Raw genomic sequence first — 16055 nt, 5'->3', positions numbered from 1 at the left:
TTTGCACAGAAAACCGTTCGTCGCCATCTCGTCTGGAACTCATCCGTGATGCAGTTCCAGCTGGAGCAGTGCAGCCAGCCGTGCGGGCAGTCAGCTGCGGAGCAGATCGCCACGGTGATGCGTGCCGTGAGGCGTCTCGATGATCCAGACGCGCCGCGCCCGCGCGATGCGCGCGATGCTGCCCACGCTCTCGAGCCAAATCTGCCCAAACCCGGAATTTGGGTCGAGGCAGATGCTGATGCTATTGAGGATGCGCTTGTCCAGCGCCGAGCCACCGCGCAACGACCGCGCTTCTGCCACTGCTACTTCCGCGCGAGTTGCGATGGCTCGTGTGAGCCTAAGGATCCGTGTGAGGAGGATCGCAGGCTTGCAGAACTGAAAGCGTCGCACGACTGGCTCGCTGGGCTGGACGGTCCGGTACGTCTTCATGTCCGCTACTGTCACAGCACCAACCGCGTAGTTGGCTACGAAGGGTTTCAACACCGGAAGTTTAACTGGGACCTCGAGCCTGCGCAGACATTCCTAGGCAAGTGGGAATATGGCGACTACTTTGTGATGGACCATCATGCTGCAGAAGACATTTATCATCTCAGAGACAACCTCGACTTTTTCCAGACGCCTTTGGATGCTGCACTGCGGGTAGTCGAGATGCGGGGCGACTACCAGCTTCCGACCGGATGGCGGTGGGACAGTGAGTGCGGTCCTGTGCCTCCACCATCGCCGCTGCCAACGCCACCGCCGCTGCCGCCACCGCCGCGTGTTGTCGCCGGCTACACACAGCTACCAGATGTGCACGCTAGCAACCCGACTGGCTCCTTTTCCATCTTCAGGCGCCCAGACGAGGGCACATGGCTTTTTGGGGTTAGAGATCATGTGCCCATAGCTGCCCTACTGCCCCGAGTCAACCGCTTTGAAGAGCTCCTGTCTTGGGCTGAGGAGCGCGCCGCTGCCAACGGCATCACTCTGCCCTACCAGCAGCCCGGGTTCAAGCCTGAATCAGTGATGCCGCCGGTTCGCACCCCGGCCGCCGCCGCTCGCTCGGCCGCCGCCGCTAGCTCCAGCTCAGATGATCCTCTAGATCTCCCCCCTCTAACCGCTGATGGGCCGGTGTCGATGCAGCTTCCTGAGCCTGAAGGCGAGGAGGAGCTTAGCTTTATGGACTCGGTGTTCTGTGACCCCCCGCCCGCCTGAGGACGGTGACTGACTTCTAGCTGTGTGTATCGCGCGCCTTGCGGGGCTGTCGCGGTGTGTGCGCTAATACCGCGCAAAAGGGCTTTACCCGCGCAGACGCAGATACTCTGCAGCGCCGCCGCGGCTCCCCACCCTTTTGCGCAGCAACACCTTAAACTTTTCAGGCCCTCCAAATTCGGGTCGGAGCGTAGCGGAGTGGGCCCCGAGTTTGAAAAGGGCGACGGACGCTTGCGTCCTAGCCTCCAACAACGCCTCCCCGGCGCAGAGGGGCCCCCGGAGGGATGCACAACCGACCCACGCCACACGCCGCTTGCGGCGGTCCTCTTCCCAGCTCCGCTGAGGGCCCGTGCGTTATAGAGCTCTATTCTTTGGCGCGAAGCCGCTGACAACTGCCGACGTTCGTGCATGTGCATGTACAATGTCCGCCGTCGAGACGTTGTGCGGCGCGCTGGACGATCTCCCGGCGTCCGTCTCGACCCACTACGGCTCTCTGCTCGACGAAGCACGCGAGGAGGTCGCACGGCTTCGGCGACTCGCCAACGAGCTGCAGGTGCCGCCCGCCCCCGCTCTCGCAGCACAGCCAGCCCGTGTGCAGCGCTTGCGTCCAGCCGAGCCCCTTCTCCGCCGCGGTTGGCAGGCGGAGCTCAGCGAGCTGGACTCCGCCGTGGACGCGTCGCGAGCACGGCAGTTGCGGACGCCATCAAGCGTCGGGCCGAGCTCCGAAGCGGCGGCCGCCGCGGTGCTGGTCGGGCGGCTCGCTGCCTCGGAGGCGGAGGCGGCGGCACAGCGCCAGAGAGCCGATGAGGCAGAAGCGCAGCTGCGGCAGGCTCGGGACGAGCTCACCGCTGCTCGGGCCACCCCGCCGCGCGAGGTTGCGACGCGGCTGCGCGCACAGCTTGAGGGCCTGGCACGGCAGCGGCGCGTCGAGGCGCCAGAGCGCGCCCGTCGTCGGAGGACCCACCCGCTCGCCCTTCACCCGCCGCCCGGCGCCGCCCGCAGGCGTCTCGCATGGCCAGCTGGGAGCAAGAGCGGCGGAGGCTCGACGCCAGCCAGCAGGCGCTGGCCGAGGGCTGTGGCCCCGGAGCGAGTGCCGAGGCCGCGGCGGCGGCGGTGGCGACGGCTGCGTACGTGAGCGCGCGGCAGCGGGAGCAGGGCAGGGTCCCCGCCGCCGAGCCCCTCTCCCTCCAGCGGGCCGCGCCGGAGGCGGAGTCGGCTTGTGAGGCGGGGTCGCGTCTGGCAGCGGCGGAGGCCGCTGCGGCGGAGCTGCGCGAGTCGCTTGCGGCGGCGGAGGGCCGGCTGGCGGCGGCGGAGGAGGAGGCCCATCGTCTTCGCGGTGCGCTCGAGGACGCCACGAGACAGCTCGCAGCGGAGGTGGATGCGGCGGCGGCGGCGGAGGTGAGGATCCTTCGAAGACTCTCTTCTCGGACAGCTCTCGGACCCTTCTCGGAGCCTTCCTGCAGGCGGCCGAGGCGCGGGCCGTGGCGGCCGAGGCGGAGCTCGAGGTGGCGCAGGAGCTGGCGGCCAAAGAGCGCGCCGCCAGGCAGGCGGCCGCTGAGGCGGCGGCGGCGCTGCGGGCTCGGCTCGAGGAGATAGATGCTGTGTATACCCCGACTCGAGAGGAGCGCTCGCATCGCTGCTGCACTCCATTGCTAAACTCTGGCCACTGTTCGGCGGCCCGTGGATTCGCGCGAGGATCCGGACTCCATCCTTCATGCACACGCTCACTTTCGTCTCTCCACATCGCAGGGTCGATGCTGCGGACGGTGCTCTCGAGGTCTCGAGGGCGGCGCTCGAGGCGTCCAGGGATGCCCTGCAAGGCGCAGAGGCGTCGGCAGGGAGGGGGCAGGAGGCGGCCCGCGCCGACGAGGCGCGGGATGCGCACGAGCGCTCCATCTTGGCGCTCGAGATGGCGTCGCTCGAGACCGCTCTCAGCGCCGCTCTCGAGGCGGCGGCGGCAGACGCCAGGGCGGCGCTTGCCTGCTCCTCCTCGCGGCCCGGTGCCCTCACGGCAGAGGCGGCAACGGCCGTGCCGGAGGCGGCAGCGGCTCCGGCGGCCACGGCGGCCGTCGTTGAGCACGTGCGGCCGCTCGCCGGCGGCGGCAAGCAGCTCCTCTCGCACGCCTCCGCCGCAGGGCCGTTCGCACCACTGGGCAGCGGCGATTCGCTGTCCGGTGAGCACTCTGCCCTCTGCGGTTGCGGTGGCAGCCACCACCCCTCGCCCCTCGCCCCCCCTTCCCCCTCCCTTGGCGACCGTGCCGAAGCCTCCCCCGTCGTCGTTGTCTCGGGGCAGGCGCGACCGCCGAGCTCGAGGCGGAGCGCGAGCGGCTGATGGCGTGTCTGGAGCTCCACTCGGGCCTCTGCAGAGAGCAAGAGGAGCGCATCGCACAGCTGGAGGCGCAGGCGGCGGCAGGCGGCGGTGAGGCCGGCGGCGGTGGCGAGGCCGCCGGCGGCGGCGACGTGGCCGTCAGCGTGGAGCCGCTCCCGACCGACACGGGCTGGCGAGCACCGCGGCCGTTCGCGGCGGCCGCTGCTAGCAAAGAGGCCGAGGCGGACGCAGAGGCGAGCGTGCAGCTCGCCGGCCGACATCCCGCTGTGGCGGCCGCAGGGCGACTCAGCGAGGAGGGCTGGGACAGCCCGCTGCGCGGCTTGGTCGCCAGCCGAGAGGCGGCGGCGTCGAGCAGGGGCACGGCGTGGGACAGCCCGGTGCGCTCGCTCGCGCCGTGGCAGCCGCTCTCGGATGCCCACCCTCGGACGGCTGCTGCGCTGCCGCGCGACGCGTTGATGCCACCGCCAGCAGAGGACGTGCACTCCCCGGCCTCGTCAGCCGGTGACGAGCTCTCCTGCCTCCTCCACCCCACCCCACCGCCCCACTCGCTCCTGCCCGCAGCGCCGTTCGCCCGGGATCTCGTCGACGGAGCCGCCGGCTTGGAAGATGCGGGCAAGGCCCTCTGGCGGGGCGTCGAGGCGGCGGCCGCCGCTGCAGAGGCTGCGGCGGCGGCGGCGGCGAAGTCGTCGAAGAGGCTCACTGCGCGGCCCGCCAATCCGCTGCCCATGCTCGCTTACGACGCTGGCGAGAGCGCGGCCGCGGCCGGCGTGGCGGCTGCAGCCGGCGCGGCGTTGTCAGCCGAGGAGGCGATCTCGATCGATGCGCAGCTCGCTCAGATCGAGGCCAAAGCGATGGCTCTTCTCGGCCACAGGGAGGAGCTAGCCGAGGCAAAGCACGCCGCCTCCGAAGCGGAGGCGCGGCGTGCAGCAGCGGAGGCGGCCGGCGAGGCGCGGGAGGTGTCGCTGCAGGCAGCGGTGGCGCAGGCGGCGGAAGTGGAGGAGCGTGCGATGCGTGTGTTGCGCGAGCAGGAGTCGCTTCGTGCGAGCGCGGCGGCGGCGGAGGCGTCGCGTGTGGCGGCGGAGTCGGAGTCGGCGCGGCTGCGCGAGGCGCTTGCGGCGGCGTCGGCGCAGGTGGAGGCGGCGGAGGCGGGTGCCGAGTCTGCGCGTGCGGAGGCGGAGGCGCAGTCGGGCTGGCTGCAGAGCGCGCTCGAGGCGGAGGCTGCGCGGGCCGCGTCGGAGGCGGAGGCTGCGCTGTCGGCGCGGGAGGCGGGGTCGCGTCTGGCGGCGGCGGAGGCTGCTGCGGCGGAGCTGCGCGAGTCGCTTGCGGCGGCGGAGGGCCGGCTGTCGGCGGCGGAGGAGGCGGTGGCTGAAGTTGAGGCTCTACGCGAGCTGCTCAAGGCGCACGAAGCCGGCAAGGCGGAGGCAGAGGCGGCACTCGCTGCAGCAGCGCAAGGCACGGCCCTGCTTGAGGCAGAGTCCTCCGCTCGGGCGATGCGTTTGCAGCAGCTCACGCTTGCTGAAGCCGCGCTCTCAGAAAGCGCGCAGGCGGCACACGCGGCGCGCGACGCGGCACACGCTGAGCTCCAGTTGGCCAATGAAGCAGCCATGGCGAACAAGGCCGAGCTCAAGGCGCGGCTGCAAGCGATCCGCGAGGCGGCCGAGGTGAACGAGGCCGAGCTCCGCTTGGCGGCCGACGAAGCGGCGAGCCATTGCCGGGCGCTGCAGGTCGACCTCGAGGTGGAGCGTGAGGCGCGGCATGCAGCGGCCGCTGCAGCAGAGCAGGCGTGCGCAGAGGTCGAGCGGCTGCAGACGGATCTGCAGGCAGAGCGGGTTGCGCGGTGTGCGGCTGACAGCGAGGTGGAGAGGGCATGTGCAGAGGTGGAGCGGTTGCAGGACGATCTCGAGGTGGCGGCTCGCCAAGCAGAGGTGGAGGTGCTGGAGGCCGTGGCCGAGGCGCGGCGATTGGCCGAGGGAGGGGAGGCTCAGTCGCCATCGGCGGAGCTCACGCCGCACAAGTTCAATCGCAAGGCGCGGCTCTTGCGCGCGCGATCTGGATCAGACGCCAACAGTGCCACGCGGGCGGCCGAGCTGGCAGGCGCGTTGGACGCGCCCAGGCGACGCCGGCGGCATTGGCAAACGGAGAGCGACGCCGAGGCTGAGCGCGCACTGCACGTGGAAGTGGAGGCGTTGCGCGCGGAGGCGTTCACGTCCAGGCAAGCAACACTGGAGGCGGAGACGGAGCGCTCAGTTGCGGAAGCCGAGGTGTCACGGCAGCAGGAGCGCGCAAAGGATCAGGCGAGGCAGGCCGAGATGGCCGAGGCAGAGCTGCGCAAGCAACTGTCGGCGGCGGAGGAGGCGGAGCGCGCCGCGCGTGCGGAGGCCCTCTCGTTTCGCGAGGCGGCGGCCGCCGAGGCTCTGCAGCTGCGGGCCGAGGTGGATGCGGCGAGGGCGCACCCGCCGACGCCGCTGCGCGAGGAGCTGACGGCGGTGCGGGCCCGGGCGACGGAGCTCGAGGCGGCCGCCACGGGCGCCGAGGCCGCGGCGGAGGAGCGGGTGGCGGCGTCGGAGGCGTCGCGTGCGGCGGCGGAGTCGGAGTCGGCGCGGCTGCGCGAGGCGCTTGCGGCGGCGTCGGCGCAGGTGGAGGCGGCGGAGGCGGGTGCCGAGTCTGCGCGTGCGGAGGCGGAGGCGCAGTCGGGCTGGCTGCAGAGCGCGCTCGAGGCGGAGGCTGCGCGGGCCGCGTCGGAGGCGGAGGCTTCGCTGTCGGCGCGGGAGGCGGGGTCGCGTCTGGCGGCGGCGGAGGCTGCTGCGGCGGAGCTGCGCGAGTCGCTTGCGGCGGCGGAGGGCCGGCTGGCGGCGGCGGAGGAGGCGGAGCGCGCCGCGCGTGCGGAGGCCCTCTCGTTTCGTGAGGCGGCGGCCGCCGAGGCTCTGCAGCTGCGGGCCGAGGTGGATGCGGCGAGGGCGCACCCGCCGACGCCGCTGCGCGAGGAGCTGACGGCGGTGCGGGCCCGGGCGACGGAGCTCGAGGCGGCCGCCACGGGCGCCGAGGCCGCGGCGGAGGAGCGGGTGGCGGCGGCGGAGGCGTCGCGTGCGGCGGCGGAGTCGGAGTCGGCGCGGCTGCGCGAGGCGCTTGCGGCGGCGTCGGCGCAGGTGGAGGCGGCGGAGGCGGGTGCCGAGTCTGCGCGTGCGGAGGCGGAGGCGCAGTCGGGCTGGCTGCAGAGCGCGCTCGAGGCGGAGGCTGCGCGGGCCGCGTCGGAGGCGGAGGCTTCGCTGTCGGCGCGGGAGGCGGGGTCGCGTCTGGCGGCGGCGGAGGCTGCTGCGGCGGAGCTGCGCGAGTCGCTTGCGGCGGTGGAGGGCCGGCTGTCGGCGGCGGAGGAGGCGGAGCGCGCCGCGCGTGCGGAGGCCCTCTCGTTTCGCGAGGCGGCGGCCGCCGAGGCTCTGCAGCTGCGGGCCGAGGTGGATGCGGCGAGGGCGCACCCGCCGACGCCGCTGCGCGAGGAGCTGACGGCGGTGCGGGCGGAGGCGGCGGCGGCTGCGTCGGCCCTTTCCGCCGCGGAGGCGATGAGCGCGCACTTGGTTCGCCTTGCCGAGTCAGCCGGCGAGGCGCGGGAGGTGTCGCTGCAGGCAGCGGTGGCGCAGGCGGCGGAAGTGGAGGAGCGTGCGATGCGTGTGTTGCGCGAGCAGGAGTCGCTTCAGGCGAGCGCGGCGGCGGCGGAGGCGTCGCGTGTGGCGGCGGAGTCGGAGTCGGCGCGGCTGCGCGAGGCGCTTGCGGCGGCGTCGGCGCAGGTGGAGGCGGCGGAGGCGGGTGCCGAGTCTGCGCGTGCGGAGGCGGAGGCGCAGTCGGGCTGGCTGCAGAGCGCGCTCGAGGCGGAGGCTGCGCGGGCCGCGTCGGAGGCGGAGGCTTCGCTGTCGGCGCGGGAGGCGGGGTCGCGTCTGGCGGCGGCGGAGGCTGCTGCGGCGGAGCTGCGCGAGTCGCTTGCGGCGGCGGAGGGCCGGCTGGCGGCGGCGGAGGAGGCGGAGCGCGCCGCGCGTGCGGAGGCCCTCTCGCTTCGTGAGGCGGCTGCCGCCGAGGCTCTGCAGCTGCGGGCCGAGGATGCGGCTGCCAGCGCGCTGGCCTTCGACACGAGCCTCGACCGTGCGTTGTGAGTTCCGCCCAATCTAGCGTGCCACTCTCGGCCGTTCCTATCGCTCTCTATTCGACAACGGTTGCCCCTCTCACCTTCCGTTTCTGCATCCCAGGACGGCAACGGCTGCGGAGGCGTTGCGAGCCGAGGCAGCCGAGGCGGCCAGACAGCGGCTGGCGCGGGGTCATTCTGTGGCGATGGAACGGGCCGACGAGGAAGCCCGGGCGTTGCGGCTTGAGGCGGATTGGGCGGCCGCCGAGCAGCAGGCGCTGAAGCGGGCGGTGTCCGAGACTGAGGGGCAGCTGGCCGCTGCTGAGGCTCGTGCTGCTGCGGCTGAGGCGGCCGCGGCGGATTGGGACAGCCAGGCTAGCGTGTTTGCCAGCCGTGAGGCACACCTGACCGGCTTGCTGGAAGCCGCTGAGAGGAGGCGTATCGCGGCAGAGGCCGACGCCGCGGAATGCCGCTCTGCCTTGGAAGGCGCCACGGAGGAGCGCACGCGGTCGGTCGTTTCGGCACAACTTCTGGCAATGTCGGAAGCCGGCCTCCGCTCGTCCCTCGCGGCAGCGGAGGCTTCGTGGTCAGCAGCAGCAGCTGAGGTGGAGTCGCTGGGCGCGTCCCTACGGCAGGAGGCCGCGCGCGCCGCCGAGTTGGAGGCCGCTCGCGTCTCTCTGATGGGCGAAGTGGCTCAAGCGCAGCAGGCGCTGACTTCTGCCACCGAGCAGCATGCTCGCGAGATGGAGGCGGCCCTCGCCGCGGCCGCGGCACGCGAGCGCCATGCATTGGTCGAGGCGAGGGCCGTGGCGGCGGAGGGCCGTGCGGATGCGGCGGCCGCCGCCGCTGCCGCGGCGGCTGGAGGCAGCAGCGAGATTGTGGCGGCGCTTCAAGCGGCCCACAAGCAGTCGCTCGAGGCGACGTCTGCCGCCCATGTCTCCGAGCGCGCCGCAGCGGTGGCCGAGGCGATTTTGGCTCATGATCGGGAGCGGCAGGAGGCAGCGGCGGCGGCGGCAGTCCAGGCTGAGCGGGCGGCGGCGATGACGGAAGCGGCGGCGGCAGCGCTAAAGGAGAAGGAGACTGCGGTTTCGCAGATGCGGGCAGAGGTGGACAAGCTGCGCGGGACGCTCTCTTCGACCATCCAGGAGGCGCAGCGCGCGTCCGACGCAGCCGACGCGAGGCACGCCACGGAGGTTGCTGCGGTGCGCGCTGAGGAGAGGAACACGGCCGTGGAGGAGCGGCGGGCAGCTCTCGCCGAGGCGGAAGTGGCGCACGGGGACGCCCTTGCGCGTGTGGAGCGGGAGCGCTCCGCGGCGGCGGCGGTTGCGGCGAGCGAGCAGTTTGCGCTCGAGCGCGAACGGCACCAAGCGGCTTTGGAGTCCCAGGCGGCGGCGGCCCTTGCAGCCAAGGAGACAGCGCTGACGGAGGCGCTCGCACACGCAGCGGAGGGGAGCCGGGTGGCAGTTGCCGCAGCGATTGCGGAGAGGGACGCAGCCTTGGCTGCGACGGCAGAGCGCGCTGATGCGGCGTCGCTGGTCGCAGCAGAGCTCGAGGCCACGCGTTCAGAAAGGGACGACGCTGTTGCAGTCGCCAAGGAGGCGACCGATGCGCTCTTAGCTGCGACGGAGGGAGCGCGAGTCGAGTCGGACGCCGGGCCGACGGATATGGCCGCCGTTGTGCAGCAGCGCGCTCTGCTCAGCGAGCTGTCTCTTGCCGAAGAGCGGGAAGAGGCGGCGGCGGCCATGGCGGCGGCGGCGGTCGCTTCTGCGTGGGAAGAGGGTCGATCTGCCGGCAAGGAGGAGGCAGCCGCATCGACAGCGCAGGCCCTCGAGGAGGAGCGGGCGATGGCGCATCTGGTCAGGCTCGAGGCGGCGGGAGCCTTTGCGGATGATCGGCGTCGGGCAGTGCTGGAGGCAGTCGGTCAAACCGAAGGTCGGCTAGGAGCGGCTCTGGAGGAGGCTGGCAGCCTCCGCACGCGGCTGGCTGCGGCGGAGGAGGCGGAGCGCGCCGCGCGTGCGGAGGCCCTCTCGCTTCGTGAGGCGGCGGCCGCCGAGGCTCTGCAGCTGCGGGCCGAGGTGGATGCGGCGAGGGCGCACCCGCCGACGCCGCTGCGCGAGGAGCTGACGGCGGTGCGGGCGGAGGCGGCGGCGGCTGCGTCGGCCCTTTCCGCCGCGGAGGCGATGAGCGCGCACTTGGTTCGCCTTGCCGAGTCCGCCGGCGAGGCGCGGGAGGTGTCGCTGCAGGCAGCGGTGGCGCAGGCGGCGGCAGTGGAGGAGCGTGCGATGCGTGTGTTGCGCGAGCAGGAGTCGCTTCAGGCGAGCGCGGCGGCGGCGGAGGCGTCGCGTGCGGCGGTGGAGTCGGAGTCGGCGCGGCTGCGCGAGGCGCTTGCGGCGGCGTCGGCGCAGGTGGAGGCGGCGGAGGCGGGTGCCGAGTCTGCGCGTGCGGAGGCGGAGGCGCAGTCGGGCTGGCTGCAGAGCGCGCTCGAGGCGGAGGCTGCGCGGGCCGCGTCGGAGGCGGAGGCTTCGCTGTCGGCGCGGGAGGCGAGGTCGCGTCTGGCGGCGGCGGAGGCTGCTGCGGCGGAGCTGCGCGAGTCGCTTGCGGCGGCGGAGGGCCGGCTGTCGGCGGCGGAGGAGGCGGAGCGCGCCGCGCGTGCGGAGGCCCTCTCGCTTCGCGAGGCGGCGGCCGCCGAGGCTCTGCAGCTGCGGGCCGAGGTGGATGCGGCGAGGGCGCACCCGCCGACGCCGCTGCGCGAGGAGCTGACGGCGGTGCGGGCCCGGGCGACGGAGCTCGAGGCGGCCGCCACGGGCGCCGAGGCCGCGGCGGAGGAGCGGGTGGCGGCGTCGGAGGCGTCGCGTGCGGCGGCGGAGTCGGAGTCGGCGCGGCTGCGCGAGGCGCTTGCGGCGGCGTCGGCGCAGGTGGAGGCGGCGGAGGCGGGTGCCGAGTCTGCGCGTGCGGAGGCGGAGGCGCAGTCGGGCTGGCTGCAGAGCGCGCTCGAGGCGGAGGCTGCGCGGGCCGCGTCGGAGGCGGAGGCTTCGCTGTCGGCGCGGGAGGCGGGGTCGCGTCTGGCGGCGGCGGAGGCTGCTGCGGCGGAGCTGCGCGAGTCGCTTGCGGCGGCGGAGGGCCGGCTGGCGGCGGCGGAGGAGGCGGAGCGCGCCGCGCGTGCGGAGGCCCTCTCGCTTCGCGAGGCGGCGGCCGCCGAGGCTCTGCAGCTGCGGGCCGAGGTGGATGCGGCGAGGGCGCACCCGCCGACGCCGCTGCGCGAGGAGCTGACGGCGGTGCGGGCCCGGGCGACGGAGCTCGAGGCGGCCGCCACGGGCGCCGAGGCCGCGGCGGAGGAGCGGGTGGCGGCGGCGGAGGCGTCGCGTGCGGCGGCGGAGTCGGAGTCGGCGCGGCTGCGCGAGGCGCTTGCGGCGGCGTCGGCGCAGGTGGAGGCGGCGGAGGCGGGTGCCGAGTCTGCGCGTGCGGAGGCGGAGGCGCAGTCGGGCTGGCTGCAGAGCGCGCTCGAGGCGGAGGCTGCGCGGGCCGCGTCGGAGGCGGAGGCTTCGCTGTCGGCGCGGGAGGCGAGGTCGCGTCTGGCGGCGGCGGAGGCTGCTGCGGCGGAGCTGCGCGAGTCGCTTGCGGCGGCGGAGGGCCAGCTGGCGGCGGCGGAGGAGGCGGAGCGCGCCGCGCGTGCGGAGGCCCTCTCGCTTCGCGAGGCGGCGGCCGCCGAGGCTCTGCAGCTGCGGGCCGAGGTGGATGCGGCGAGGGCGCACCCGCCGACGCCGCTGCGCGAGGAGCTGACGGCGGTGCGGGCCCGGGCGACGGAGCTCGAGGCGGCCGCCACGGGCGCCGAGGCCGCGGCGGAGGAGCGGGTGGCGGCGGCGGAGGCGTCGCGTGCGGCGGCGGAGTCGGAGTCGGCGCGGCTGCGCGAGGCGCTTGCGGCGGCGTCGGCGCAGGTGGAGGCGGCGGAGGCGGGTGCCGAGTCTGCGCGTGCGGAGGCGGAGGCGCAGTCGGGCTGGCTGCAGAGCGCGCTCGAGGCGGAGGCTGCGCGGGCCGCGTCGGAGGCGGAGGCTTCGCTGTCGGCGCGGGAGGCGGGGTCGCGTCTGGCGGCGGCGGAGGCTGCTGCGGCGGAGCTGCGCGAGTCGCTTGCGGCGGCGGAGGGCCGGCTGGCGGCGGCGGAGGAGGAGGCCCATCGTCTTCGCGGTGCGCTCGAGGACGCCACGAGACAGCTCGCAGCGGAGGAGGGTGCGGCGGCGGCGGCGACGGCGATGGTCGAGGCCGAGTCGATCGTGGCGGAGGCGGAGGCGGAGAGCTTGCTAGTGGCGCTGCGGGCGGAGGCGAGCGAGCTGGCTGTCGCGCGCGAAGAGGCGGAGGTCGGGCTGGCGCGCGAGCGCGAGCGTGCCGACAGCGCCATGTGCAGGGCGGCGGAGGCGGACGCGGTTGCAGGTGCCGCCGAGGCACGAGCGTCGGCGGCCGAGGCTGTCGTGGCCGCCACAGAGACGGCGCTCGCTTCGGCAGAGGCGGCGGCGGCGGAGGCGTGTGCAGCGGAGGCATCGGCGCGGGCAGCGGAGGTGGATGCGTCTTGCGGCCGGGCCGCGGCTCTGGAGGAGGCTGGCAGCCTCCGCACGCGGCTGGCGGCGGCGGAGGAGGCGGAGCGCGCCGCGCGTGCGGAGGCCCTCTCGCTTCGCGAGGCGGCGGCCGCCGAGGCTCTGCAGCTGCGGGCCGAGGTGGATGCGGCGAGGGCGCACCCGCCGACGCCGCTGCGCGAGGAGCTGACGGCGGTGCGGGCGGAGGCGGCGGCGGCTGCGTCGGCCCTTTCCGCCGCGGAGGCGATGAGCGCGCATTTGGTTCGCCTTGCCGAGTCCGCCGGCGAGGCGCGGGAGGTGTCGCTGCAGGCAGCGGTGGCGCAGGCGGCGGAAGTGGAGGAGCGTGCGATGCGTGTGTTGCGCGAGCAGGAGTCGCTTCAGGCGAGCGCGGCGGCGGCGGAGGCGTCGCGTGCGGCGGCGGAGTCGGAGTCGGCGCGGCTGCGCGAGGCGCTTGCGGCAGCGGCGGCGCAGGTGGAGGCGGCGGAGGCGGGTGCCGAGTCTGCGCGTGCGGAGGCGGAGGCGCAGTCGGGCTGGCTGCAGAGCGCGCTCGAGGCGGAGGCTGCGCGGGCCGCGTCGGAGGCGGAGGCTTCGGCGCGGGAGGCGGGGTCGCGTCTGGCGGCGGCGGAGGCTGCTGCGGCGGAGCTGCGCGAGTCGCTTGCGGCGGCGGAGGGCCGGCTGGCGGCGGCGGAGGAGGCGGAGCGCGCCGCGCGTGCGGAGGCCCTCTCGTTTCGCGAGGCGGCGGCCGCCGAGGCTCTGCAGCTGCGGGCCGAGGTGGATGCGGCGAGGGCGCACCCGCCGACGCCGCTGCGCGAGGAGCTGACGGCGGTGCGGGCCCGGGCGACGGAGCTCGAGGCGGCCGCCAAGGAAACCGAGGCCGAAATGGCTGCTACGAGTCGCGAGGCGCGCCGGCAGATCGAGGCGGTTGCCGCTCAAGGGCAGCGCCTTGTCGATCTTGAGGAGGCTCTCTGCACCGCAGAGGGCAGGGTAGTAGCGGCCGAGGCGGCCGAGGTGGCCGCAGCCGACGCACAGGCAGCGGTCGAGGCGGCCGAGGCGGCTGCAGCCTCCTCAATGGCCGAGGCTGAGTCTGAGCGAGAGGCTCGGCGGGGGGCGGAGCGGGCGGCGTTGGCCGCAGCAGCGGCGCTCGAGCAGTCGCGCGCTCAGGTCGACACTCTGCGGACGAGCCTTAGCGCGGACATGCGAGCCGCCGCCGCGCTCGGCTCGTGGCAGCTCCTCGCGCAGGAGGCAGAGGCGCGGGAGGCGGAGGCCGCGGCGCTGAGTGAGCTGCAAGCTGCGCGGGATCAGGCTGCGGAGGCTGCGCAGGCGGCGGGTGCGGCCGAGGCGGCGGCTGCCGAGGCGGCGGCTGTGGCCGAGGGCGTGCGCACCGAGGCGGAGGCCGCCCGCGCCATGAGCGAGCTGGCGGTGGCCGCTGCGTGGGCGGAGGCCGAGTCGGCCAAAATTCGTGTCGAGGCGGCGGCCGTGTCGCGGGACGCGGCCGCGGCGGAGGCGCGCGACGCGGCGGCCGCGAGTGACCTGGCGGCCAAGGCGGCGAAGGAGGCGGAGGCGCAGCGTGCCCACGCGGCCGCTGAGGCCGGGTTTGAGCTGCGGGTGCATCGAGCCGAGGCGCAGGCGGAGGCGCAGGCGCAGGCGGAGGCGCAGGCAGTCGCCCTCGCGGCGCAGCGGCACGAGTTTGCTCTCGATTTGGCCAGGCTCGAGGCGGAGCTGGTCGCCGTCGCGGCCGAGGCGCAAGCGCGCAGGCAGGGCGAGGAGCAGCTGGCGTTTGCGGTCGAGGTGCTGCGGAGCGAGCTCAGCTCCGAGTGCGAGGCTCGCGCCAGCGCAGAGGCCGCCGGCCAGGCAGCGTTGCGCGAGGCAGAGGCGCTGCACGGTCGGCTGGAGGCTGCTGCGCTCGAGGCGGCCGAGGCGGCGGCGGCGACCGACGCCGCCGTCGATAGCTTCGAGGCCAAGGCGGTCGACGATGCCGCGCCCGAGGCGGCCACGGAGGCGCTGTGGTCCGAACTCGAGTCCGAGACTGCCGCGCGCTGTGTGGCGGAGGCGGCGGCGGCGGCAGCGCGGGCCGAGGCGGCGGAGGCGGCGGAGGCGGTCAGGGTGGCGGCGGAGGCGGAGGCGGCGCTGTCGCAGGAGCTAGCGGAGGAGCGCGCTCGCGCCGCCGCGGCGGAGGAGCGGGCGGCCGCCGCGGCGGCCTCCACGGCCGCCGCGGCGGCCACTAGGCTGGCTGAGATGGAGTCGCAGCTGGAGGGCGCCATCGCGGAGGCAGCCTCCACGCGGGCGGACCTGTTCGTGGCCCAACAGCAGGCGGCGGCGGGCGGCGCGGCGGCGAGTGCGCAGCTCTCCTCCTACATCGCCTCTCCGAGCGACGACGGCCGCGCGCCCTCTGTGTCGAGCGCGAGGGTTGGCCGCGGCGCCGGCGCTGCCGTCGGGGCCGCCGCCGACCGGCCGGCGAGGTGCGAGCCGGTGGCGTGCTCACCTTGCGTGTGGTCGGGCCTCGGCGTGCGCGTGGAGCGGGTGTCCACCGCACCGGCCGCCTCGCTCACGCCCGCCGCGTCGGGCATCACGCCCCCGTTGGCCGAGCCGCTCAGCCGCACGCTCGAGGGGTCGCTCGGACCGCCGGCGGACATGGACATGTCTGGGAAGCTTCCGTGCCCGTCGCCGAGCCTGCGCGCCGCGGCGCAGCTGTCCGAGCAGCTGGTCGCGTCGCTGCAGGGCGCCGAGGCGTGGTCGCTCCTCCCCGAGCTCGAGCTCGCCCTCGACGATGCACGCGCACAGTCGAGCGGTCGGCTGAGGCGCGTCGCTGAGCTCGCACGCCTCGAGGAGCGCTTCGCCGCCGCGACAACGGATCGCGTCGCCGAGCTGGCAGAGTGCCGCGAGCGAGAGGCGAGCGCCGAGGAGCAGGCGGCCGCGTCGCGCGCCCGTGCGGCCGCGCTCGCCGCCGCGCTCGAGCAGGCGCGCGACCGCGCCGACGCGGCGGAGGCGGAGCTGGCGGCGGCCCGCGAGCAGGCGGAGGCGGCGCATGGCGCGGCCGCGCTCCCCGCCGGGGCGGCGGGCTCGTCGGCTGGCGGCGCGTCCTCGAGCGGGGAGCCGCCGGCGGGGGCGGGGGCGGGGCCGGCGCTGGAAGCCGCGGCCGGGGCAGTGCGGGTGGCGGCTGGCGAGCCCGGCGGGGGCTTGCCCGCGGTTGCGCCGCCGCCGGCCGTCTGCACGGAGGAGCCGCTGGACGCGCTGCCCGCGCGCGAGGAGGCTCCGTGGCGGAGCCATCCCGACGCCGCGTCCCCACGGCCGGCGCTGTCGCCGCGGTCCCACAACGCCGCCGGCGACGCGCTGGTCAAGCGCCGCTCCATCGCGGGGACCTTTGACTCGGTCGCGGGGCCCCGGGACGGCGCGGGGCATGCGGACGGGTCGGGGGCGCCGGTCTTTGGCGCGGCGCCGTTTGGTGTACACGCGGACGGCTCGCCTCGCAGCGAGGCAGAATGAGGCACGATGAGTCGGCCCGGGGGTCGGCGCCACCGTTTGCAGCACGCCTCTCCTTTTTTGCGTTCGCAGAGGGTCGTTGACTACATATAAGGAGGTCTCGTGTTGTGTGTGTGTGTGATTCGGTGTGTGTGAGGTTACCACCTCATGTAGCATGTGCATGTGCATGTCATATACGGCTTTATTGGTGACAGAGTCGGCAAAGAGCCTTCGTTGTAAGCCAGTCCCGGCAGCGGCACCCGGGCGCCGGTCTCCAGTGGCACTGGCCACTGCGCACTGCCACTGGAGGGGACAGGAGATACGGGGTGCGGACCCTGAGTTGAACAGGGGTTGTGCGCCAAGCCCTCCTGCTCGGCTCCAGCGAGTAGACAAGTGTTACCAT

At 74.7% G+C, this 16055-nt stretch overlaps 1 protein-coding gene across 1 annotated transcript; it reads left to right on the top strand.

Moving 5' to 3' along the window:
• Window positions 1–1609: 1609 nt before the first annotated feature.
• On the top strand, window positions 1610–15676 carry EMIHUDRAFT_113389 (hypothetical protein; the record flags this gene model as incomplete). The annotated part of the gene is made up of 7 exons (XM_005782642.1): window positions 1610–1741; window positions 1829–1930; window positions 2191–2586; window positions 2652–2693; window positions 2966–3362; window positions 3482–7655; window positions 7753–15676. The coding sequence occupies 7 exons, from the start codon at window positions 1610–1612 to the stop codon at window positions 15674–15676; spliced, it is 13167 nt and encodes a 4388-aa protein (XP_005782699.1).
• Window positions 15677–16055: the final 379 nt, after the last annotated feature.

Source organism: Emiliania huxleyi, assembly GCF_000372725.1.
Source record: "Emiliania huxleyi CCMP1516 chromosome Unknown EMIHUscaffold_188, whole genome shotgun sequence".
In the NCBI taxonomy this organism is placed as follows: Eukaryota; Haptophyta; order Isochrysidales; family Noelaerhabdaceae; genus Emiliania; species Emiliania huxleyi.
The sequence above is the reverse complement of the archived record's forward strand: the minus strand, read 5'-3'. Positions and strand labels throughout refer to the sequence as shown.